Source organism: Notolabrus celidotus, chromosome 7 (genome assembly GCF_009762535.1).
Source record: "Notolabrus celidotus isolate fNotCel1 chromosome 7, fNotCel1.pri, whole genome shotgun sequence".
NCBI classification, from domain to species: Eukaryota; Metazoa; Chordata; class Actinopteri; order Labriformes; family Labridae; genus Notolabrus; species Notolabrus celidotus.
In genome coordinates, this window is record NC_048278.1 from 2366389 (window position 1) to 2394388 (window position 28000).

The 28000-nt window shown below is 42.0% G+C and overlaps 1 protein-coding gene across 1 annotated transcript in view; it reads right to left on the reverse strand.

Annotated features, from left to right (window-relative positions):
- Positions 1 to 9177: 9177 nt before the first annotated feature.
- Positions 9178 to 28000, reverse strand: part of LOC117815294 (zeta-sarcoglycan) — a 365700-nt gene continuing 346877 nt past the window's right edge. Inside the window, exon 7 of the mRNA XM_034686927.1 lies at positions 9178 to 9384. Coding sequence (XP_034542818.1) covers positions 9178 to 9384 — 207 coding nt within the window. The remainder of the gene's footprint in view (positions 9385 to 28000) is intronic.

A 28000-nucleotide genomic window follows, 5' to 3' on the forward strand; every position in this document is an offset into this window, starting at 1 on the left:
ATTAAATGTAATGCTTTGTTGGGGCGTTAACCTGGCTCATGCATACCGCTAATCCATTGTTTTTTCACCATTAGTACAAACCGGCTGTTTTCATTGCTAATGGCTGGACGTGCATACGGGCCCAGGTGGTTTGTAGATGTCCAAGATCCACTGTGCATTACTTTTAGTCAAGAGAAATAGAGTAAGCATCAAAGCTCTGAGCAGGAAGCTAACAGACCGGTATCACTGATTATTTCAAATATCACTTTGTTTCATTTGATAATAAACACTTACATACCTTTGCTTTTCCTTTGTGAGACGTCAAAATGTCTTTACTGCTCGAGGACTTTAAAAGTGCAGAGGTTTGCAGGAACCAGCAGCTCATACAGATCAAAGTGTGGCTTACCAATAAGGAAGGGTATATAAAGGTTGATTAATACTGGTGCAGGATAAATAACTGTTTATATGGATACCTCAAAATCATTTTATGTTTTGAGACTAAATCATTTTCTTCCTTATCCTTTTATATCTTCAAATAATTTCCCAGAGTGCAGCTGTGGTGTGACTTAAAGCTCCTGTGAGGAACTTTATGTTTGTGTTGATTTTTGCACCCCTGGTGGACAAAGTGGTACCTCTCACATTAGCTGGTTTTGTCCTGGACATGTGTAAGTTTTGTTTTCTGACCAAAACAAAACAAAAAGCCCAGAATGCATCCTGATTTCTTTTTACTCACTGGGAAATCTGCAAAAATTTGAAAAGCACGCTGCAAACGGTCTCGACTCTGATGCACTTTATGGGTCATAAAGAGAAATCCCTGTTCATATTAATCTATTCCATGACGAGTTCTTTTTAAGTGTATAAGTGAGCCTTATGTGGCAGAGTTTATCCCGGGCAAATTGTCCGGTCTGTCCATATGAGGTCATTGTGTTTCCACTATTATTGGTTCTTTTTCCCAATTGCTGGGAAATTTAAGTTATCAGACAAGCATGGACACCATAATGGATGAACAAAATCTGATCCATGATCTATGACCTTACCTTCTTTGGACTCTTACTCCAGAATGCATGATGTTATGTTTTTTCTGGACTTTTTCTGTTGTATCTACCTGTCCATTCCAAATAAAGATACAATAAAAAAAAATAAAAAATCTATTCAATAACAAATCAAATATTCCTCACAGGGCTTTAAAACTTCAAGACGGTTAATCACAAGTCACAAGTAAAAATGCCCAGTACATAGAGAAATTAGTTTGATTACTATTTAGTAAAATGTTAAAATTAAAAGCTGGGGAGTTCCAGAAAAGAGGAAAACATGGTGTACACTCAATTTTATTAATCCAATGACCGTCCCAAGTAGGGATGGGTACCGAATTCGGTACTTTTATAGCTACCAACCGAATTGCGTCGGTACTACCGAGTACTGACTCACGTAACATCAAACGGTACCATGTTTCGGTACCTGAACGCATCCCTGTGACTGTGAGGGAGTAGAAGAGTAGGATATTTTCCATACTTTCGCCCTGCAATAAAGTTTGGAACTGACCGGGTGAACGTCTCTCCTCTCTGATCTCTGCATCTGCGCAGGAGCGCGCCAAACGGAACCTGTACCTGACAGGCGCGCGCACTCACCGTGAGGCAGAGCAGCAAGAGGATTACGTTTATTTTATACAGTCTATGGTTAATCTGACCCTCTCGATCCGACTACCTGCCCTGTTTATAACCGTTCCTGTGTGTGTGAATGCCCAACAAGTAAGCTGTGTGTCCTGTTCTTATACAGAGACGGAGAACTGACTTTTTCCCGTCCGCAGGCATTCACGTGTGTTCATTGATAAACTCCCGACAGAGCAATTAGACGCCACGAGCACGTGTCAGCTAATATATCTAATCACCTATATGATCCTGTTTCTGTTCATTTCATGTTGAATGAAATAAATATGTTAAATTACACAAATTTGAGAATTTTTTTTTTTTAAATTAACATTTATTACCACATAAACACACAAAAGTACCGAAAATTGGTACCGTTGAGTACCGGTACCGATTCCCAGGTACCGGGTATCGGTACCGTATCGGTTCAAATGTGAAAGGTACCCATCCCTAGTCCCAAGGCTTGGGGGTCAAAGGACACATTTGAAATGACAGTAAGATAAAGTGCTGGCGTCTGAGCGCTCTGCATCAGCTGTGCGTTAGCTCAAACATAGCCTAGCTTTAACATCATTTCAAATTTAGGACGGAGTTTAGTCTCAGTAGTTTACACCTTGTTTGCTAATCACGTACTGCCTGTAATCTGTCTGTATACCTATCATTCTGCTCTTTGCACCACTGTGATCGTGTGTGCCATCACTGGTTACACATCCACCGGTTTTGGTGAGTCATGGTCGAGTCGCGGTCACTCCTCAACGAGAGACCGTTTGAAATGAATCATTTTCAGATGCTGGAGCTTCTTCGTCCTCTGGTTGACTCTGACTGTTGTCATGGTTTAGTTCAACATACACTACCAGTCAAAAGTTTGGAAACACCTTCTCATTCAAGTGTTTGTATTTATTGTAATGATTGTAAACACTGTAGATTAATACTGAAGACATCAAAACTATGAAAGAACATGTATGGAATTATTGAATGAACTAAAAGTGTTAAACAAAGCAGAATCTGTTTTATATTTTAGATTCTGTAAAGAGGGCTGCACGGTGGTGCAGTGCTGTTGCCTCACAGCTAGAAGGTTCCTGGTTCGAATCCCCGGCCGGGCGGGTGCCTTTCTGTGTGGAGTCTGCATGTTCTCCCTATGCATGCATGGGTTCTCTCCGGGTACTCCGGCTTCCTCCCACAATCCAAAAATATGCTCAGGTTGATTGATCACTCTATATTGCCCGTAGGTGTGAGTGTGTGCATGAATGGTTGTCTGTCTCTCTGTGTTAGCCCTGTGATAGGTTGGCGACCTGTCCAGGGTGTACCCTGCCTTCCGCCCGAAGCCAGCTGGGATAGGCTCCAGCCCCCCGTGACCCTTAAAGGGATAAGCGGTCAAGATGATGGATGGATGGATTCTGTAAAGTAGCGCCCTTTTTCCTTCATGACAGCTTTGCACACTCTTGTTTTTTTCTCAGTCTGCTTCATGAAGTGGTCTCCTGGAATTGTTTCTAATTAACATGAGCCTTGTCAAGAGTTTATTTGTAGAATGACTTGCCTTCTTAATGTGTTTGAGACCATCAGTTGTGTTGTTCAGAGGTAGGGTTAGTACACAATGGATAGCCCTATTTGACTACTAGTGTAATCCAGATTTGGCAAAACCTGATTATTTCATATTTTGATGTCTTCAGTATTAATCTACAATGTTGAAAATAATTAAAATAAATAAAAACCATTGAATGAGAAGGTGTGTCCAAACTTTAGACTGGTAGTTAATGTCAATCCATTAAATTTTAGCTTCCATGCGCACTCAGTCCTGAGAAATGGTCCTGACAATGCTTAATGACACATTGGATTTTCATATTCTGCATGAATGTTAAAAATGCCATCATGTTACCAGAAGCTTTAATCTTCTGTGGTACCAACAAGCCTTGCTGGAAGTATAACAGTCTCTTCATAAAGACAGGTGTGTGTTTCTCAGGTGACTTCTTTGTTCTTGGCAGCTGCTTGGCAGCTATACCTGCACATACTGCATCACAGCAGAATCATATAAAAGTGCCAGCAGATCAGCTTTGATCTAGTTTTCGATTCACTCAGAAGTTCTATTCATTTTCAAACTTGATGGCGTGTAAAGGAGGGAGACATGGAGGGAAGCATTCAGCAGCAGCAGCTAAAGGATTTGATGAGAATGATTGGTATCATAATGACTGACGACATGAAAGACATGATTCCAAGTTCACCACACCACAGACTCCAGAGTTTCTCTTTAAAAACAATATTATTTTATTTTGTATTTTATAGGTATTGTTATGTACATGGCATAATTTGTGCTTTTTTATTATCAAGAATAAAACCATAAGGGAACACATCAGAAAATTAAACTTGAAACCAGGATTGAATTGTTCTTTTTCAGCTGGATATACTGAGAGTTCTACAAAACCAGGAAAGGAGGAAGAGGAGGAGGAGGAGGGAGGGAGGGGAAAAGACAGAAAACTAAATAGATAGATAGGTAGATTGATAAATAGATTTTTCCAGAGACACTTGCAGATGGTCCACTGAGGGTAGTGTGAACGTTCAGACTGTGATGTGCTTTTACCAACAGCAGCAAAGGCACCTGTGTTACACTTTGTTCTAAAAAAGAAAGTACGCCTCAGGGCCTTAATCCAGTTGAGTCCAAACACATAAAACCAAATCCATCAGTAATTTCCTCTGGGGGGATTTCTGTCACAAAAATTTGCTGATTTCCTTTGATTTCCAGCCATCGCAGAGGTTGGGCGCCAGGTTAGCCAGCTTGAGGCCGTTCAGTCGATCCCCGAATGGAGACTGATTGAATATAGAAAAAGTAACCTCGAGAACTGTATTTTCAACCCTCTTGACTTTACTCGGCTGCAGATCCTTTGAAAGGGGGCAAAGTGTGAGGTCAAAGGGACATTTTACCTGATATTTGACCTGGCATGGCAAAACTAAAGACAACGTGAAGAAAAAACTAAAAGGTGTGAAGACGGCGTGAAACTAGAAACACTCTAATCCAGATTCTGATGCCTGGATTTGAGTATTGGACCATTGGAGTACTCTTTTAAACAAGCATGGTCCGAAAGTGTCCACGATATCTGTGGAAACATTGATTTTCAAGCGTCCACTAATCTCTGCTAGCACTGCCTTTGTGTTGTTTTTATCTCATCATTACATGACCATGTATCAAACACGTTGAATTTAGTTGGGGCAAATTAGTGTGTTGACTGGGGATACCGCATTTCAGGAAGTATGGCAAAGCCGATCCTAATACTGCTTTCTATATCAGAACACCTCTATAGTTTATTGGTGAGCAATGAGTGACGGGATAATGAATGCTAAAGTCTGGCACACATTACAGGATTCTTCAAACCTTCACACATTTAGAGAGCACACACTTGATGACAACAAAAGACAGATCGCACACCATCTCTCTCTTCTGATCTTATAGTGTGTGGTGTGCACTACGGAGCACAACACACACTAACCCATTCTTCAGCAGAGTATCAGGTTCTTCACGCTCAATATTCTAAATCTGGCGTAGTAAAATGTGACTGCGGTGTAAACAAACATGGCGGACAAACAGGAAGAAGCAGTGATGATTGTTTTCGGCCTCTTACTTTCCTGAAAACACACAAAAAAGGAAGATGATTATGTTAAAAGTCATGGAGACGGCGGGAATGTGGGCTGTATGCATTACAGCGTGAGTTGTATTCATCACAGCGGTGAGTTTTCACCGGCGCCATGTTTTTGTTTGTTTTTACTTCCTCTTACGTCAGTCAGCTGAGTCAGCTCGCGTCTTGACTGGCTCAGCTCCCCTCGGAGCATCCCACACACTACAGGAGTTCTAGTCGCAAATATTAAACCTGTTTATTATTTACGATCTCTCCTTCTAAGGCCTTCCGAGCGGCTCTGACCGGACAGAGTCACTCTTAACACACCCCACACCACAGACCAGTGTTGTAGTCGAGTCTCCAAATCTGAGTTCGAGTCGAGTCCTCAGTCCTCTGTGTTCGAGTCTGAGTCCGAGTCCAAGTCACCAGAGAAAAATGCGAGTCCGAGTCCGAGTCGAGTCCTCATGACTTGAGTCCGAGTCCAAGTCGAGTCCTCACCGATAATATTATATATTACAAGAAGGGCAGCCGTTTGAATCCAAACTATTGACTGTTAGACTGGCTGTGTGGACCTGGTCTGGCTGTGTGGACCTGGTCTGGCTGTGTGGGACCTTTTGGATGTGTAGGAAACACATTTATTTACTTAAAGCTGCTGTGAGGAACTTTTGTTTTGTGTCGATTCTGGCGCCCCCTTGTGGACAAAGTGATACATCTTATCTCTTGTCCTAAACATGCAAAAGTAGTGTTTTCAACAAAAACCTCATCCTGTTGTCTTTTAACAGTCAACTTTATCAGGCAATGTGATTCTTTTCCATGAAAACAGTCAAATAAAGTCTGTTTCTGAAGCAAGATGTCCATCCTCTGGTCTGACACCTACCCCCCTCAGGGCGGATTCAAGCATTAAAAATGACAACAGAGAAGGTGTCAGTGTTGCTGCTGATGGTCTTGTTTGCTATTGAAGGTCATAAAGAGGCATCAGGATCATTTTCAGTGTGTTTCTCAGACAGTTCAAAACTCCTCACAGGGCCTTTAACATTAGTGTTGGAGCTATTTCCATCATTTTATGCCATAAATATAAATTATTCTAATATATTCATAATCATTTTACTTTATGTCATTTATATGTTGTTGTTTGTATTAAGGGCAATGTCATGTGCATTATTATTATTTTATTTTAGTAAGCATTTTGATAGTTTGATTGTTTTCACCTGGATGGGCAGGTAAGATAGGAGGGGCGGACACAGGGAGAGGTGAATGTTGTTGTTTGTTTTTTTACCAGAAGATGTTAGAGCACGGGGACGCTACAGACTGTTTAATGAGAATCTATGTTGTTCAATAAGACTTCAGACAATCTGAAGTTTTTACTGGACATTTAAAATGTGTCTGATCCTGTACGATCCGCTCTCCCCCAGCGCTGTGACCGGTTTGATTTTCAGTTTCGATTTTAGTAAATTGACGAGGTCTGATTGCCACTGCAGTGAGATTCTGCTGTGCTTCAGTTGATGAGAGGACGTGCTCAGAGATTCTGCTGCACTGGGATCACTGCCGGTGTCCAATAAACTAACACTAAATCAAACAACTTAATAACTTTGGTTTAGTTATTTTAGTCACTAATATCACCGTTACACTAACACAGTAAAGTGATGAACGGTCTCAAAAAACATCTCTCTCACTTTTGGGTTCATCCTGTACAGATGTCTGTTAAAGTTTGAGCTGGTCTCTTTCCTTGATAGGTCTCTTAAATCTCCAACATGTTGCTCTGCTCTCATTTACTGTGAAATCTTTGAGAGAAAAATGCACGGCTGGTAGCGTCTTTTAATCCTGGCAGACGTCACGTGCAGGCGATCACTCGTGCCAGCCCTCGCTCTGAACGGAATACATTTTATGAAACATACAAAATCAAACATGAACATTAAAACAGTCTGTATCAATATATAAGCCCGAGTCCTCCTCTCTATCATCCGGGTGTTTTTGCAGTCAATGCTCGAGTCCGACCCCAAGTCCGAGTCATCAGCGCTCGAGTCCAAGTCCAAGTCACGAGTCCTGCAAAACTTGACTCGACTCGGACTCGAGTCCGAGTCCTGGACTCGAGTACTACAACACTGCCACAGACACCATGTCGTTTGCTAACATCTGACAATCGGGCCTTTACTGGCTTTGATCGTAAGGGGGAGATCGGGACAAAGATCAACCCCGATTATCCTGTAGTGTGTACCCGCCTTTAGATACTGCTGGGAAGAAAATAGAGAGTGTTGAGGAAGCTGAGCAAGACGTAATTAAAGTTAAATTACTGCGGTAAAGGGAGTGTGACGAAGGAACAAAAAAGAGAGCATGAACACGGAGCGTAGATGTCTCAGCTGAACGTTAGAAACAGACAAGACGAAGAAGAAGAGCAACACATTATGAAGATGTGAAATACTCCATAACAAGAACACAATCGGTTTGGTCGTCTCCTGACTGCCTTGCAGAGGTTTTGCCCACATACCAAAAGAGGCTGGTCTGCTACTGCTCCCGTCTGAGCCATAATTTAAAAGCCTGCAGGGTATAATTTCAGTAAGGTATGATTACATAAGAATTACCTACCTCTCCTCTTTTCTTTCCTATTCAGTAGCTTTTATTCCCTTATCAAAAACTGCTTGATGTCTAAATAGAGCGAGCACTGAGAGGTGCAAACCAAAGGGCGATGTTGGAACAGACTATGAGGGATGTTTTTTTTCAAACCAGTTGAGTGAAAAGAAAAGCAATTAATCTCACTGTTTCCTGTTCTTTTTTTAGCCACACCAGTGAGAGACAGAGGGAAGTCCAAATAAAACTCATTTCCTCACCAGTCTAGTGCTTACAGCTGCAGAGACAGACCAAAATAACTGGAGCACAGCAACCAAATATGGAAAGGGAAAAAGATGAGAGGGATGTTGAAGTGGAAATGACCAGGATGCCAAGGGGTAACCAGTAAAGGATCTGATCAAAGTGGGTAAAAGATATGTAAAATCTGAAAGCATAAGGTGGGAAAACCCAACAAAAGCAAAGTTGAAGCGTCATCACTTGCATTTGTCATCCTACGAATGGTGGGGTTGGAGAATGTGTTTGTACCAGGTGCAGATTCATGTGGAGGGGTTGCACATCAGCATCAGGGTTGAAAGACTAGAGGGGGAGGTGGGGAAAGGCCTTTCTGGTATAGATTGGTCCGTTAGCTAGCCTTAGCTTCCCACTAGACTAAACCATGATTTGCTTGTTAGCTACCCATTGGGCTAAACCAAGGTCCATAATGATCTCTGTTTGCCAACCTCTTAATGTCCTTGTCCTTGCTGGCGTGTTTGCTGCCCGTCATCATTTCTCTTCATTCCAACGTAAGCAGTCGCACGTTTTGTAGACATTTTGGTCAAACGGTGATCAAACATCTCACTGTTATTGTGTGAGACTTTGATTTTTCCAGGAAACCCTTGAAGGTATTTCCTTGTGGCTTTCAGAAACCGACATGGCAGCAATTCAACAATGGCAAAGACAGTCGACAAGAGCCCCAGAATGAAACTGTCCATTCACGTCCATGAGAGGTCGTAGCGTAAAAACATTGAGCCAATTCTGCTGAGTCATCCATCTCTTTGACTAGCATTCACATTAGCTACTGACCAATCCATCTTAATTTGGTCGGTGATCTGGCAACAGCTCCAGTCCATATTGAATCAGTCTTTTAGCATTAGCCTCACACCTAGCCAGTCCATGTTAACTTGATCTGTTAGCAAGCATTAGCTGCCGGCTAACCGCTAATCCATTTTATTTGATTGGTCAGCCGACATGAACTTCTCCTCATGCTGGAATCTGTGTTGATTGGGTCTGTTAGCTTGGGTTAGCATCCTACCAGGCCATAATCCACGTTGGTTCAGTCTGTTGGCTAGCATTAGCTTCAAACTCTAATAGTCCATGTTTCCCAGGTGTCTGTCAACGTCCTGCTTTCAGCTCCAGAGACAAAAGTTACTGGTTGTTTGGCAGGTAGATCCTTTCTCAGCCGGCGACAGGTACAGTTTGCCGTTAGCGCAGGAGCAGAGCTCGTACACAGTCTGTTTGGTGTAGGTGGTACCCGCTGGCGCCCCCTCCAGGGGATCCACAGCACTGCCGAGGGGAATGTTGCCCAGTCTGATGGTGTTGGCATCTAGAAAGATCTGTGGGCATAAAAGGAGAGTTGAGTTATAAAGGGGTGGAAGAATGAAGAACAATATACAGAAAACAACAAAGATATTAAAACAATAAATAATGTATGAAAAACGACAAGAGATACACAGAAAGTGATGTTACAGCTGTAGGGGACTAGACTCATGTGGATTCTCTAGGTTCCCAAAATAACACAGAGGGGGGAGAAAGTGATGGGTGAAAAAAAGGAAAAGAAACTGGGGTTGTGGATACAAAGGAAGAGAGAGCACACTGCCGTAGGGGATGATGCTTTCTGTGGTCGACTGGGGTTGTCATCAAGAAAGATCTACGGAGACAGAGACTGAATTTCTATTTAGAAGGGGTCTCCTTTGATGTGGAGACAGAGTGGGAGTGAACGAGGCAGAGGGCAAGACAGGTGGAGAGAAAAACAAGTGAATCAGTGGGAGAGGAGGGAGGGGGAGAGGAGGAGAGCGAATAGAAGCCACGAGGGAGAGTGAGCAGAAAGATAAAATACACACTGCACAGAGAGACAACTTTTACTCCAGTTAATTTCCACAAGAACAAATATCTGCCAAACGGATGAGTTCACTCCACAAATAATGACTAAAGCACTTAAGTTTGGTGTATTTGTTGAGACACAAGTTGCCTCAGCAAATAGAATTAGGCTCTTTCTCCAGATCAAATTATGCAGCTCCATATCAAGGCAAAAAGAAAACCCCAGCATGAAATAGAAAAGCTACTCTTTGGTGTACACGCTCTGATAGTGAAGTTATCCCTTCGGTCATTTCTGCCGCCTTCAGACTCCAGCGTGTGAGCGCAGCGTTCACAGACTGGATGTCAATATGTTGGAGGAAACTTGCAAAGAGGTTTTCTTAAATGATTCCCGATGCACTCTCAAAACACTCCTCGGAGGAGCGTCGATGAGTTTCTCACTGAAGGGCTGATCGAAAGCCTGTTTTTGAGTAGAACGGATCACACGCCCAGCAGAGCTTATCTTTAGTGATTGTGAGAAAACACCTGCCGTGCACAAACAATGGCAGAAGGCCTCACTCTGAAGATGATACCAAAAGCTTAACTCAGCATATTTAGCATCAGTAGAGAAAGCATGCAGGATGTAAGGCTATAAGAGGAGGCAATGCATGAAACTATTCAGGGGTTGCAGAAAGGCCTCAGGTTTATTATGGTGACCTGACAGGACCTGCTTCCGGTCCCGCTACGATCTCTGTTTACTTTTCCACAGCGATTCAGAGCGTGTTATGTTAATCTACAGCTGATACATGTTGCTGTTTATCATACAGACATGATTACATGAAGAATAGAGAGGAGGAGATGAAATACACGGACGATGTGCGGCCGATGTCCGGGTCCCGGAAGTGTTGTAAATGCGGGAAAGACAAAGCCGCCGAGCGGACCAATCACAGAGCTTGCGGTCCGCGTCGGCTCTACGGGGAGTTACATTTTGGAGGAGTTGCACATCAGCTACGTGCGTAGGCCTCGGCGTAGGTACGGGAGCTACGCGGACCCCCGGCGTAGGGTACGCAGTTGATTCAACGCAGAAGTATAAATCAGCCTTAAGAGCCGGCTCTTTGAAGTCTTTTTCTGTTAAAGCCTCATGTGATTGGTCAAGACATGGTGGCGTCTTGACCAATCACGTGTCTACATTGAGCAGAATGGGGAGGGGAGGGGTTCCAGACACACACAGCACCGTGAGCACACGAACAGGAGGGAGACGAAAGGGAGAACGTGCGCGACATAGAGAACGCACAGGAAAGGTGAGAAAGCGAGTGACTGCAGGAAACAGTAAATTTTAGACACAGTTCAATGGCATAGACTGTTTAAAGGCAGAGTGTAGACTGTGCAAGATTAAAATATGTCATCAATGAGGGTCCACAAAAAACCTGCAAAGGCACATTAGACTGTCTGTGAAGGATCTCAGTCATCCAGGTCATGGACATTAGAACTGTTTATCCATCAGTACAATAAGTGAAGAATAAAGACAGTGAAGGGAACCTGCTGTTAATGAAGGTGTTTCAAAGTTTATGAATAATATACAATCAGAGATTGGACCTTTTTGTCTAGTTGAGATGAGTCTTGTTTTCTGTACTTAAAATGTAATTTCTGTAACACTCTGCTCCATGTTGAGTATATAAATAAAGCCTTTTAAATGATAAACATTTGATATAATGTATGTTTTTTATATTAGTAATTCATTTGACATATAATTTTACATTATTTTAGGTAATACAGTCATTCAAACAAGAAATCTGAGGAGCCACTTGGGAGCTGAAAGAGCCTGCTCTTTGTAGTGAGCGGATCCAAAAGAACCGGCTCTCTAAAAAGAGCCAGAATTCCCATCACTACAAATAACACAAACCAATGGGGCGATCAAAAGCAGTTTACACAGTAAAGTAATTATCACTAGATTGTATAGACTGCAGTAAACACCACCATGTTGTCTTATACTTCCTGATTACAAGTCATGTGACTTCAGTACCTGAGACATGGCTCTTAAAGGGAACACAACCAAGATAACAGGAATATACTTTAAACATATCAACTGGGCATAGTACAGTCATGGCCAAAAGTTTTGAGAATGACACAAATATTACATTTTCACAAAGTCTGCTGCTTCAGGGTTTTTAGGTGTTTTTGTCAGATGTTTCTATGGTATAATGAAATACAATTAGAAGCATTTCATAAGTATCAAAAGCTTTTATTGAGAATTACACAGAATTCATGCAATAAGTCAATATTTGCAGTGTTGACCCTTCAAGACCTCTGCAATTCTCCCTGGCATGCTGTCAATCAACTTCTGGACCAAATCCTGACTGATGGCTGTCCATTCTTGCATAATCAATGCTTGGAGTTTGTCAGAATTTGTGGGTTTTTGATTGTCCACCCGCCTCTTGAGGATTGACCACAAGTTCTCAATGGGATTAAGATCTGGGGAGTTTCCTGGCCAAGGGCCCAAAATCTTAATGTTTTGTTCCTCGAGCCATTTTGTTATGACTTTTGCTTTATGGCAAGGTGCTCCATCATGCTGGAAAAGGCATTCTTCATCACCAAACTGCCCTTGGATGGTTGGGAGAAGTTGCTCTCGGAGGACGTTCTGGTACCATTCTTTATTCATGGCTGTGTTTTTAGGCAAGATTGTGAGAGAGCCCACTCCCTTGACCAAAAAGCAACCCCACACATGAATGGTCTCAGGATGCTTCACTGTTGGCAAGAGACAGGACTGATGGTAGCGCTCACCTCGTCTTCTCCGAACAAGCCTTCTTCCAGATGCCCCAAACAATGGGAAAGGGGATTCATCAGAGAAAATGACTTTACCCCAGTCCTCAGCAGTCCAGTCCCTGTACCTTCTGCAGAATATCAGTCTGTCCCTGATGTTTTTACTGGAGAGAAGTGGCTTCTTTGCTGCCCTCCTTGACACCAGGCCTTCCTCCAAAAGTCTTCGCCTCACTGTGCGTGCAGATGCACTCACACCTGCCTGCTGCCATTCCTGAGCAAGCTCTGCACTGGTGGCGGCCCGATCCCGCAGCTGTAACACCTTCAGGAGACGGTCCTGGCGCTTGCTGGACTTTCTTGGGCGCCCTGGAGCCTGTTTGGCAACAATTGAACCTCTCTCCTTGAAGTTCTTGATAATTCGATAGACGGTTGACTGAGGTGCAATCTTACTCGCTGCTATAAACTTCCCTGTTAGGCCCTTTTTGTGCAATGCAATGATGGCTGCACGTGTTTCCTTGCAGGTAACCATGGCTAACAGATGAGGAACAATGGTGTCATGCACCATCTTCCTTTTAAAGTGTCCAGTCACTCAATCATGACAGATTGATCGCCAGTCTTGTCCTCATCAACACCCACACCTGTGTTAATGTGTGTGACACCTGTGTGTCATTGAAATGATGTTAGCTGGTCCTTTTGTGGCAGGGCTGAAATGCAGTGGAAATGTGTTTTTGGTGATAAAGTTCATTTTCAAGACAAAGAGGGACTTTGCAATTAATTGCAGTTGAGTTGATCACTCCTCATAACATTCTGGAGTATATGCAAATTGCCATTATAAAAACTGAAACAGCAGACTTTGTGCAAATTAATAGTTGTGTCATTCTCAAAACTTTTGGCCATGACTGTACATGAATGAAAGAGGTGGTCCTTAATCCAAGTTGAGAAAAGAAAACACATGATACAGTATATTCTATTTATTTGACTTCAAGTAAAATTGCTATGATTACACATGTTGGTTCATAAAAACTGTATTGCATTTTTAAGATGGTTCCAAAATGTATTTTAGGGACAGCAGGTGCCTTCTTCCCCAGCAGTCACCATCCCTCCTGACCCTCAACTCCCCCTGTACTCCTTCTGTCCTCTCTTCCTCAATCAGATTCACAAAAACTGAGTTTCTAATAAGAACCTAAATAAAATCTAACTTTCTGCCATCTGCTTCATCTCCTTATTTATTTACTCTTCAATATTTACTTTCCAAGCTCTCTCACAGTCCCTCTTCCTCGCACACGCAAACCCCCGAGGCTGACACTAATCTCAGCAAACATCTGTATCCAGGTTGTTCATGTTCTGCACTTTAGAAACAAGTAGATGAACATTTTAAGAAGTCTGCGGAAGTGAAACTTGAGTGCAGGAAGACGGGAATGAGAGAGGTAAAGAGAGACAGAGAGAAAGGGTGCTGAGAGGGAGAGAGATGAAAAGGATGAGAGACGCATGACAGAGAGAAAATGTCAGCTCAGAAGTGGCTGCAAGAGGATAAAGAGTGGGAGATAAGATGAAGGGAGGAAGAAAGTGGAGGAGAGGGATGAGGGATTCACATACCCCAACAGCAAGGACCCAATTAGTATAACTAATGATTTCACATTGGCTGACGGGGCACATCTCGATCGGTATAAACAACATCCACACTCTCTTTCTGCGTGATGGAGCAGAGCAGAGGTATGCTCATGTTTCCTTTAAATATCTGCAGGGCTAAAAGCTCCACATCTATTAGCCATTAACCTGAAGATAGATGGGCTGAAAGCAGAGCAGAATAGACTGAAGTAAGTATAAAGATGGTGTCGTTCCTTGAAGCCCAGAGCCCAGAGGTCTCCTGAATTATTCCTTTAAATTCTCAGCGCTAAAGGCCTTTTTGTCTTTTAATATACTGCCGTCTGCGACAGGTCGATCACTGAAGTTACTTGAGACTAACTGATGTAGAGTTTTACAGATTATTTAGTCTACATTTTGTAAGTACTAGATGAGAAGAGAAACAGGACATGTGGGGTAATGAGCGTGGGATAAATGTGCATCAAAGGGCAGAGGTCAGGGGTTGAAGCCTCTGAATGTGTGGCGTCTGCCTTTCAGACTGAGCCAAACTGGAGCCATAAGAGACGACTGACATAAGATTGATCGTTTAGTCCCAATGAATACATGGCTGGAATGTCGATTGATATGTATGAAGCAAGCAGCAACATCCAGTCTAAAAATATGAGTCCAATGCAGAAGTGTTAAAAGCTGCAGTTCATCGAGGATCCACTTGAGGCTGGCTCAGGAAGTACCGGAAGCCACATACACATGAATGGGAAAAAGCTGATCTTCACAGCAGAAATAAACACGTTTACAGCCTGGTACAAAAGACCAGTGTAGTCTGGATGGCTCATTTCTCCATCAGCACACACTGTAGGGGGGGTGAATTTTTTTCTAACACAGCAATTTGGAAGATATTGAGATCATGAGTCGTCCAATGAGAGGCACAGCGGACCTGATTGACAGGCGGGAACACTGTAGCTGTTAGCTAGGAGGCTCTAACTCCGCCTCTTTACGTCACACTGACTCGAGAGAAGCAATATGGCTGCCGCCGCCGATCGGCCTCAAACAGCTCTTCAGAAACAGATGGGTGACGTCACAGATACTACCTCCATATTATATACAGTCTATGGTATGAAGGCCACTAAGGTTAGTTCCTTTGGCAGTGCCATGGTGTCTCGCCATCAGGTGACCGCATTGACCATTTCGTGCATCAATGACTTAATGTCATCTCCAAACCTCAGTATGAGTGCAAGTTTCTGAGCTGTGACTTGCATTTACACAACAGAAAAGCTGTTTGCACCATGAGACACAGTAATCAGTGTTTGGTTTCAAAGTCAATGCATGGTTTGCACACTGTTTAAAAAACTGCACTTTGTCAGTATCTCTTATCTCTGCTCCTGCTTCAAATATTTCTGCACTTTGAGCTTCTTTTCAAACATGATTTGTATTCTTTACAGCTTGGATTGCTCTGGTACAAAAAAGAAAAAACAGACATCATTGTCTATTACAATGTTTTCCTTTTCGGCAGTTTGGAAATTGCCCAACACTTCACGCCAAAGAAATAGATATAAAAGCTGCATTACTTTCATAAAGGTCCAATTTCCACCCAAGATTTGTTTTTGTAGGTCCTCGGTTATTAAAAATGAATAAAAACAAAGAAAGAGGTAGCTCAGTGAGCTTCTTTGAAGCCGCCGGGTACAGCTATCTCATTAGCCTGCCGTGCCCGTTAGTCTTAATAAGACACAGTAACACTGACAACAGGGCACTTAAAGAGGCGGTAAAAACGAATATGTGCACATCTCTCATTCTGTGCTGGTCAAAGGAAAGTACCACACTACGTCTCTAAATGTCAAGGTATGCCTTTAACAGGTCCCTGGTGCACACCTGTCATCTTCCCTTTGGCTGCCCAGTTAAAGCTGCCGGGTCTCAGTTATAGCCTCACACAGGAAAGGACTCAGTCACGCTTGGCAACATAACCCAAATCTAATTTCAACAGCCTCCTTGCCATAGCAGCGGAAACCTTAAATTCAGTGGAGCATAGCGACGGGATGGGAGTACGAAGAGAGTTTGCTTGTGTATTTATGCGAGGAAACGCCAAAAACATTAGCGGTTTCTCTCCCACAGCACAAAACATCGCGGCTACACAGTGAGAGGAGAAAGAGGACGGGGGAGGGGAGGGAGGATAACATTTAAACAGGGAGCTAGAGGAGGTAGGATGTGGGGATGGATGGAGAGATAAAGAGGGAGAGAGGTGGTGGATGAATGGATAGATTGGCAGATGGAAATAAGGAGGAGAGGGAGAGGAAGGGGAGTCATTTGTTGTAGCTTAAGGTTGGATTAGCTCTGACATTCATCCCAAATGAAAGTGTCTGTAAGTATTAGGTCAGCATGTTGTAAGCTGTATGTGTGTCCATGTCAGAGTGTGTGTGGGAGTGTGAATATGGATGAGTGTGAGGGAATGAATGAGTGATTTGGGAGTGTATGTATGCAGGGACACGCTTGCACTATGTGTGCTTTTTGAACGCACTTTAAACATATTTATCAATGAGACATTTCCCCACTTTTTGCAGTGTGTGCATGTGCAATTATCACATTGCAGGATGTGGGATGTCAGTCATATGACCTGATGCACATCATGCTGTCAGATGCCCAATAAAGCTAACATGATTTTGATGATATGTATTCCTTCTCGTCTCAGTGCCTGTTCATGTTGTCAGCACACAAACTCCACCAACAGGACTACAGAGTATATACTTTCAGTACCATATCACAGGTAAAGTGCCGGTCTGTGCAAAGACTGAGTTATGGACAGTTGCTAGTTACAATCAAGGAGCTGGGGATGCAGATTATACATAACTTTAAACATCTTTAGGATGGTTGAGGCTGCTGCCAGTGGCGGCTGGTGGAGATTTCTCCAGGTTGGGGTATCACTCCAAAATAGGCATATAAGCCTTGTTGCTGAACCAGGTCCTGAAAAAGACCAGGTGTATTGTCTCCCTCTGTCTTTGGACTGCTGATTAATGAGTTCTTTCACGTGGAGCTTCTCCTGGTATGTTCTCCTCTCAAAAGGTGATGTCTGAAGTGATTTCACTGAATGATTGAATTTCTCTTTCTTCATTCTGCATCTCTGTCCGATCGTCTCCAACTCCCACGGCTCGACCGGGCTCGACCTGTCGATCAGCCGCACTTTATGACAGACGGCTGTGACGTGGTTGGCCCCATGGCTGAAGGGTGATGGTATGTAAATCCAGCTGCATTCAGCCCTGTGTGCAGGGAAGGTGTGCCCAGACATGGTCCTATCTCTTGTATTGAAGAGGAGAACTTTTAACGAGTCTATGGACAAAGATTTCTGCACCCAGGGCGAAAACACGTCGCCAATCAGACAGCACAGATGAACAAAACAACTTTACTCATCATTAACTATAACATTTATCTTGCTCATACAAAAATATATATACATATAGTTCAGAGTATAATTTTATTATTTCATTTTAATTACATTTTTTAATGTCTTATTGAAAGTCATGTGATGGTGCAGTGCCCTAGCGACCTCTATTAGCCAGCCGCCACTGACTGCTGCATTGCTCCCTGCAGGTGTCAGAGCCGCTGTGAGGGCCGGACACAGCGTGGTTAAAGCTGGGGTTGGTAATCAGATTTAGATACACTTTTTGTTATACTGGTTAAAATGATCTTTATGTCCTGATGGTAATCAATACATAATGTGTTCTTAAAAAAGAGTGAAGAAAAGCTGCTATCTACAGCCGGAGTAAACCTGGTAAACAACAACCAATCACTGTTTTTTGTCTCCCCAAATTTTAAACCATTCATATCCCGTCCTGCCGTTCTGCCCTCCTCCTGCGTGTACATTTCCCCGGCGTGCACTCCTCCGAGTCCCCGTCTCCTGCCTCTGCTTCCCCTGACTCTATTTCCTGCCCCTCTCGCTCGTCCTCGGGCCTGTCCCCTCTGACCTGATGAGGTGCTTTGCTCAGGACTGTAGTCCGGATCAGAGTCTAAAAAGCTCTCACCAACAAGCAGAATAATTAATGACGTTCAGTAAGTCCTACAGAAAATATATATTTATTGTAGCGTCCGTCCGGATGCTGTAGTGATGACGAGCCGATTCGTGAACACGTTGATCTTTAATAACCGGTCACTGTCGGCCGTGATCACGCCAACCAACAAAACAACAATCAATGTTTGAATGAATGAAGAACTTCTCCTCTTGTCTCTCCTCTCTCCCGCTCACACACTCTACACCTCTCCTGATGCCTTCACTGACCGTCAACACTGTAGGAATTAAGAACATCTACACTGAACAGGTTAACAAACAGTAGAGCTGTTACAGTATTATATATGTGTTATAACTTTTCTCCTGATATCGTGTCACCAGTACAACTGGATAATGCTAGCATGATAGTTGTGAGTACTAACAGCAGCCATGTTTGTTTGTGTTTTTAACTTTCACTATGAGAATGTTTTGGTGAGGACCGGTTTTGAATCAGTCACCATCATATGGTCGAGAGTCAGCGGCGCTCGTGCATGTGAGCGGGGGGGCGTCGTTTTGGAGGAGCTCCGAGGGAGGAGGGGAGGGGTTAGACGGAGTCATGAGGAAAAGCTACATTCAAATTCATGCTGGTTTTCCGAGACTACCAACCCTAGCTTTAAGGAGGAGGGAGGTTTGATTTGGAGGCAGGAAATAGACCAGAAGATCTAAATAATAATAAGTATAATAGAGCTATTCAAATTTTCAGTTGTTTATAAGAACGTAAAAAACACTTCCTGCATTTTTTCCACAGTAAGGAAATATATGGTGTTATGGCAAATTTGAATTTTATTTCATCACTTCAGCATTTTTATTTCTTAGAAATGTCATTTTATTCCCAAATTTTGACTTTTTACCTCATAATTTGGACTTTTTCACACATATTTTTAGTCTTTTTATTCCAGAGTTTATATTGTCTATCTCTTGATTATGACTTTTATTTCATAATATGCATTTTTCTTCATAATTACAACTTTTTCGCTTGTTAAAGGACCCTTTAAATACGTAATTTACCCTATTAAATTGCATATTATGACTTTATTTCTCATTATAACTTAAAGGTGACATATCATGCAAAATTGACTTTTTAATGGTTCTCTACCTGAAATATGTTTCCCTGGCATGTCTACAAACCCCCCGAGAATGAAAAAAATCCATTCTGCCCCTGTTCTGATTTCTACACCTTTCTGTAAATGTGTGTGAAACCAGCCGTTTCAGACTTCTGTGTTTTTGTTACGTAACAACAATATCCGGTCTGTCACGGAGTCAGAGCTCGGAGCTTGTTCAGCCCATAGACTGTATAAAATAATACTGAATCCCTCCTCCGTTTTTCATTACCTGCACACATGTGTGCTAACAAGGAGCTTAGGAGGGAGGCATGCTAGTTGTAGGCTGTCTTAATAAACACAAAGGTCGGTTTTACTCCCCACGTCTGCAGATTTGAAGATCTAGTGGAGGATTTTTATTTGTCATGGACAAGTGCTAGCGCTAGTTAGCATAGCCACATAGCTACATGTTCATAGCTGTAGCTGTGTACCAAGACACACGTCTACATACTGACAAATAAAACAACAAGAAACACTAAATCTGTGACCAATCCTTCAGAAAGGTCCTGCTGCCTTTCTGGCAAAGGTCGGTTTTACTCCCCACGTCTGCAGATTTGAAGATCTAGTGGATGATTTTTATTTATCATAGATAAGTGCTAGCGCTAGTTAGCATAGCCACATAGCTACATGTTCGTAGCTGTGTACCAAGACACACGTCTACATACTGATAAATAAAACAACAAGAAACACTAAATCTGTGACCAAACCTTCAGAAAGGTCCTGCTGCAGGCGCCTCTCTGTCAGGATCAGATTCTGGATCAGATTCAGAGGGTTGAAGTAACGTGATCTCTGCATAGCCGTGTATATTCAGTCAACATGTAAACATTAGATCAACGTGCTGGAGAGCCGAGGCACATCCACTTCATGAGGGGGCGTGGTCAGAGAGAAAACAGGGTGTTCTGAGGAGGACTGAAGAAGAGGGTTTTTCAGGCAGACCAAAATCTGATTTCAAAGTGTTTTTTTGAGCATAAACTTTAAAGACATGTTTTGGGGACCTCTTAGACCAATATATATTGATGAAAAAAGCGTGATATGTCACCTTTAACATTTGTTTCTTAGTCAGCTTTGCCTAGCTTTATTTATTTATTTTCAATTAGCAGATATTAGCTTTCATATTCGAGTAAATATCTTTAATTTTCTTTCCAAGCCTGCACATCCTCAGTCCCCTGTGATTCAGCTAAGTGTTCTATGGCGACATGTTTTCTTCCAATATCATGCAGCACTTATTAGCAGTACTCTTGCATGTGGATCTCCTTGGCTCTGCTTTCCTCAGCGCATTAAAATAAATGCTCGTCTCTAAACCACAAGCTTTAAAAACAAAGACAAATGTTTATCAGTTAAATTAATAAAAACACTTAAATCAGTAAAAGTCAAAAAATGTATTAGTATTAGAACATTCACACTCTAGGATTAAAGAGCTGATATATCACCGTGTGGAGCGGGCTGTAGATAGTAATTCTTGGAGATTAATATCATCTTTCTGTTTTAAGGTTGTTTTTATTTTCAGCCTGAAATGTTAACACAGATTATCTGAAGATATCTTCAAGGGTTTTAAAAATCAGAAACGTCGATGAATTATTCATAACACACAAAAAAGTAGTTTCATTTCAAACTGAACCCTAAAATTTATATTCTGAGATGATATTGGAGTGACATGCACGTACAGTGGGGCAAAAAATTATAAGTCAGCCACTGATTTTGCAAGTTCTACCACTTAGAAAGATGAGAGAGGTCTGTAATTTTAAGACCTCACACATAAATTCTTTAAAAATCCTACAATTTGATTTCCTGGATTTTTTTTTCTCATTTTGTCTCTCATAGTTGAAGTGTACCTCTGATGAAAATTACAGACCCCTCTCATATTTCTAAGTAGGAGAACTTGCAAAATCAGTGGCTGACTAAATACTTTTTTGCCCCACTGTATAAGCCAACTAATCTATTGTATCTGTAAATGTTGATATGCATATATTTACATTTTCCAAATTGGAGGCAGTGGACAAAATTCAAAGACACACCTTCAAATACTCAGTCTTCCAGCTCTGTCCTCACTCATATAACCTGTTTGATGCAGTCCTGAGACACTCGGCTACACAGCTGAGGAGGTGTTCAGGTGATTTTGTCCTCTGCCAGCATGCACACAGCACATAATGAGGAAACCTGTTAGTCTGCCTGACACGTACACGTCCCTCTCTGTGTGTGTCCCTCATGCATTCTGCATGGGTGACTGCCTGCGTGCATACATGTTTGTGTGTCCGTGCCTGTCTCTCTCTTTGACATCACTTTCACGAGCACGTGGCTCCGGCTCTGAGAAGATGGGAAACACGGTGGAAGCGGCAATTATAGTGGGTCAAAACATTTTTCATGGATGATTTCCTCCGGCACAGCTGAGGAGGAGGCGAGAAAGGGTGCAGGGCGAGAGAGCTGCGAGAAGCGTCAGGGAAGGGAAGGTGGCAATGAAAGGATGAGCTTTTCCTGGAATGAAAAGATGATAGAGGAAGGAAGGTGGAGAGAGAATGCAGAGGAGATAAGAGGGTTAAAGTGTCTTTTGGGGGGGGGGGGGGGGGGGAATCAAGAGGAAGAACAAGTGCTGGAGTGTGTTGAGGAGTAGTTTAGGAGGAGGGTCAGGGAGGACGAGGGTGGAAGAGCAGTGCAGAAATACAGGCGGGGACACACATTTGAGTTATGCAGTGATTCAATTTTTACCATTATTTTTCTGGGATGTTATTTCTCCTAACGTTTTAGTTATAAGTAGCGCTGGGCGATAATTCAATAACAATAATTATCGCGATATAATTTTCTCGATATAAATATAAAACATTTTTGATTAAAATTTGATATGAATAAACATGTAATTACACCCCCCGGCCACTTAAAATGGAGGGGGGCGCTAATGAGCCTTTAATGAGCCGCTAGTTGCCACCTTACAATTGACAGAAGGAGAAGACTGCAGTGAACAACATCATTGAAATTAACAAGTCTTAAAAAACTCATTATTTGCTCCATCATGTCCCGTGACCTCAAACATCACTGAGCGTACGACTCTCCAGGAGCTCTGTAGATCTAATGACCCCACTTGGTTTTTATTGTCTCAGTAAATAATCCATCCAAGGCCTCAATTATTAAGTAGACAATTTAACCAGCTCTGTGCCCTTCACACACCTGTTGCAATAAGGACTACACACTTACTCTGCAGACACACACTCACATCCTCTGTTCAGTCTGTGGTGTTAATGCATTGAATGAGCTGTAATCTCAACCTCTGTCCTTTGTTAGAAAATGCTTGCAGCAGTTCGAACCTCTCTCACCAAGAAACAACGGGGACAAGAGAGCTTCAACTTTACAGTCTTGGATTAGAACAGAGGTGTGAGCGAGGGGAAAGGTGAGAAAGAGGCTGAAAGGACAAGAATTCACCCCTCACACACTCACTCACACACACACTAAGAATCCAGAAACCTGCTCTCACTAACACGATGACTTCAACCTGAGCTCATCTTGGCTCCTACTCTTCTCTCCCTCATGGAACTCTCACACACATAACTACATACTGCACACACACTCACACACACACACACACACACACACTACAATAACACAAATAGGTGGGAGGTTGTGAAGGTATCTGAGTGTATTACACACACCATTAGGCATGTTGACAGGACAGCCACAGGAATGGAAGCTGACAATAGACTAAATGACGGAGGCTGGAGAGACAGTGTGTGTGTGTGTGTGTGTGTGTGTGTGTGTGTGTGTGTGTGTGGTAACCCAGATGTAGCAGAGACATGAAGCATCAATCTGCTCTACTGCAACACACACACACACACGCACGCACGCACGCACGCACGCACGCACGCACGCACGCACGCACACACACACACACACACACACACACGTACGCACGCACACACACACACACACACACGTTCCCAAGAGTGTTCATGGAAAGATATGACAAGACACACAAATACACAACAGAGCTTCTGTAGAACAACATTTACACAAACACACGCTGTGTCATACGGAAAGAAGGAGAGAGAAAGAACTCCCAAACATCCAAAGAGTCTGGTGGAGCATGCACACACACACACAAACACACACACACACACACGCAGGCAGACATCTTTGATGATCGCCTCGGGCAGTGTAAAGATTAGGCTAATGAATTTTCCGCTGGTAATCACAACTTTTTGATAAACATTCTCTCCTCCCAGTTATTTGCAGGTATCTATTTATTTATTGTCTCTCTCTTCCAAACACACACACTCACATGTACACACGTGTACACACATACTCACACACTAAGATGCAGATTCTCATGGAGTGGATTTACAGAATGAAAATAGTGAGTGGATCTTCTTATGGCCTGTTTATGCTCTACGTTAGATACACATACCGAGCCTTTTGACTAAGCTCTGCATTAATTTCATCTTTATCTTTCATCTTTTTGCACCTTCTTTGCTGGAATGATACTCCACCAAACGCAGTGAGGGCAGTGTCAGGAAGTGAAACCAATAGTTAAGAATTGATGGTAACACTTTACAATAAGGGTCCCTTAATCAGCATTAGTTAATGCATTATTAAGCATTAATTAACAGTTTAATAATAGTTATAATGTATTACCTAACATTAACTAACACATTAGTTAGTGCATTAATAAGCAGTTAATTAATGTCCACTGCTCAGAGTTAATTAATACATTATTAAGCATTAATAAAAGTTACAAAACTTAATTAGTTAACCATTAGTGAATGCTTTCTGGACCCTTATTGTAAAGTGTAACACATGCATCACTTAGGTAACACATTATAAATGCTAAACTGCCTCATAAGCATAAGCATAAGCGTGTGCATCACTTTTAAGTGTCCTCTGGAAACACTTGTGTTGTGTTGCTGTCTATTTGCAGCACGTTTTTCTAATGTATTGTGTTGTGGTCTTTGCATCGCGTTTTCTAAATGCTGCGCATGTGTTGTCAAATTGATGAAGATGTTTTCTTAATTTGCTTGTGTTTTGTCTTTTTGCATGTGTTTTCTTAAGTTTCAGTGCTGTGAGCTCTCAGGGCCACCGTACTTCTCTGTGCCAGTTGAGATGTTATCTGTGATTATCTGTTTTATTCTAAATAAAATGTGTTGAATTCTTTACATGTGTTGCTTCAACTACATTTCAACTCATTTTGCTTCAGCGTATGTGTCACCTAAGGGATACATGTGTTACACTTTACAATAAGGGTCCAAAAAGCATTCACTAATGCTTAATTATGGTTAAGTAATGCTTATGAGGCAGTTTAGCATTTATAATGTTACTCAAGTGATGCATGTGTTACACTTTACAATAAGGGTCCAGAAAGCATTCACTAATGGTTAACTAATTAAGTTTTGTAACTTTTATTAATGCTTAATAATGTATTTATAAACTCTGAGCAGTGGACATTAATTAACTGCTTATTAATGCATTAACTAATGTGTTAGTTAATGTTAGGTAATACATTATAACGATTATTAAACTATTATTAAACTGTTAATTAATGCTTAATAATGCATTATTGTAAAGTGTTACCGAATTGATTGTTAAGAACTAACTCCAACACATTTTTCTTTTTCTATTACTTGGAACAAACATCATGTGGTCTCATATTTGGTTCAGCTATCAGGGAGGTGTTTAAGTTTAAAGCATGTTTGGATGTGAATCAGCTGACTGAAGGTGTTGAGATGCTCAGCTGGAGGCTTTTTTATCCGCCGCTGCCGGACTGATTCTGACCCGGTTGTGCTCCCTGCTGACACCTGACCACGTTCACATGGTTTTTCTTCTCAAAAAGAAGGAGTAGACAAAAAACTGGACACTGTGAGTCTGAAATATGTTTCTGTTCAGTTCCCTTGTTGAAGTCTGAGCCTTCACTTTTATGACTGTATGTCTGCAGAGATTATGAGCCTGCTCCACACGTTGATATTCAGCGTGTTTAACATTTTGAACACCTCAATACGATCCGTAGAGATTCAATACTGTCAGTTATATACATTGTGTTGTGAAATAAATTTTGATTCAGTGGAAAAAAACACATTTGGCATTATTTTTGACATGGAAAATGTTTACGTTTTTTAATGATTAATCGATAATTGATCATTAATATTTCCAAAGATCGATCATGGAAAATACTTGAAATTTACATCCCTTGTTCAAACCATGGACTATATACAGTGGGGCAAAAAAGTATTTAGTCAGCCCCTGATTTTGCAAGTTCTCCCACTTAGAAAGATGAGAGAGGTCTGTCATTTTCATCAGAGGTACACTTCAACTATGAGAGACAAAATGAGAAAAAAAAATCCAGGAAATCACATTGTAGGATTTTTAAAGAATTTATTTGTAAATTATGGTGGAAAATAAGTATTTGGTCACCCACAAACAAGCAAGATTTTATGTCTCTCACAGACCTGTAACTTCTTCTTTAAGAAGCTCTTCTGTCCTCCACTCGTTACCTGTATTAATGGAACCTGTTTGAACTGGTTATCTGTATAAAAGACACCTGTCCACAGCCTCAAACAGTCAGACTCCAAACTCAACCATGGCCAAGACCAAAGAGCTGTCCAAGGACACCAGGAAGAAAATTGTGGACCTGCACCAGGCTGGGAAGAGTGAATCTACAATAGGCAAGCAGGTTGGTGTGAATAAATCAACTGTGGGAGCAATTGTAAGAAAATGGAAGACATACAAGACCATTGATAATCTCCCTCGATCTGGGGCCCCACGCAAGTAACAAAGGTTATGTTACAAAGTATTGAGTTGAACTTTTGTTATTGACCAAATACTTATTTTCCACCATCATTTACAGATAAATTCTTTAAAAATCCTACAATGTGATTTCCTGGATTTTTGTCTCTCATAGTTGAAGTGTACCTCTGATGAAAATTACAGACCTCTCTCATCTTTCTAAGCAGAAAAACTTGCAAAATCAGTGGCTGACTACACAACACAACATCCTATTGTGAAAAAATTAATTCACCTTCATGTTGGGAAGTATTTAATGGCCTCTGATTCTGCCTCCATCATCGCCATGGTTGTTGCCGTCATAAACCTTTGACTCTTCTTCCTCTTTGGGGGTAACTTTGACTCTGAGCGATGCCCTGTCGTTGATGTATTGCTAAATGATTATTACACCGTTTAAAACGTACAGATCTGTTATCATATTTAACAAGAGCATAAATGAGGAGGGAACCATGCACAGTGTGTGTGAACATGCCACCACGTGTACTCATATTTGTCTCATTTGCATGTGTTAATGAATTGTAGATACTTGTGTTGTTATGCAGCTGGATGCCTGTTGGAATGTGTGTGTGTGTTTGTGCATGCTAGCGTGCGTGTGTGTGTGTGTGTGTGTGTGTGTGTATTGAGTGTTTGGGGAGGTGATTATTTTCTTTTCTGGTTATGTGTGAATTTGTGAAGTTTATTTTGTGGCTCTCTACATATTTGCAAGGCTTCCACAACATCAGCTTGTACAACAGGGAGTTCCCCCCACCCCCCCCTGCTAGCATCCTAATTCACTCGCCATTCAGCGTTACCCGCAGGTGAAACAAGCTGCGGAGGAGACAAAAGAGAAACTTCAGTCCCAGCATAGCAGCCTGATAATACATAACACCTCCAGGCTACAGCGTCTATATAAACCCAGCATTGTGCCAGCAAACAATAAAACTCCATGGTTACCTAAGTTCGTCAAAGTTTGTGTAGTTAACCCGGTCTCACCCCGCAGCAGAGCGAGTTGAACTCTGATTATTCGGTCTGTGTATTATGTGAACACGTAGAGGCAGATATTGGACGGAGGGCTGTCGAGCTTTCAAAGACAAGACTTTGTGTAAAGAGGACTTTGTTTTCTATCCTGCATGTTTCACGTTTGCAGAGTAAATTTCCTCTGGCTCAGATTGACTCTTTTCCACCGACGTGTATGCTTACTTGAAAGCAACAATTTGCATGACATGACAACTCTAGATATCTGCATGTTAGCGACACTTACGCTTGATAACACCTTGCACTAAGAGGGAAGTTGACTTGAAATTCTGCACAAGCAGTCAGGCATTATGTAGGAAAAGAAAGGTGATGCTCTCAGAGGAAATGTGTAAGTAGTAGATATTTCCACCACGTATTACCAACATTTGAATAAGTCACGTCTTCTAGGAGTTTAAAATAACAACGTCTTGCTTGCACAATTGTTGACTTATGAACACTTACTGTGACTGTCAGGTCTTTTAAATAGATAAATGTACCTTGTGTGACGGCCATAGGCCTGGGTCTGTGTGTTTTCCTGCCTCTGCTTTCCCCTTTCAGGTCCTCCCTGGAGTGCCTGCCCCTCCCAGCTCGTTTAGGGATTGGCTACACCTGCTTGGTGCCCTTAAAAGCTGGAGGAATCAAAGATGGCTCTCTCTCTCTCTCCCTCCTGAAGGCTGGTGCCTGCCAGGCACCCTCTTTTGTTTTCCTTTTGTGATTATGTTGAGTTTAGCTTTTGGTTACCTTTCACACATAGCGTTAGTTAGCACACATAGTCGCACAGCACCCAACACCCTCACCACACTACTGACAGCTGACTTCACCATTAGTTTTCCGTTGTTAATTACTATTAATAAAATGATTTACTAATTTAAAAGCTGTCGCTGTGGGGACCTCCCTTCCTTGGTGAGCTCTTAAACGAGCTGGGCGTAACACTTG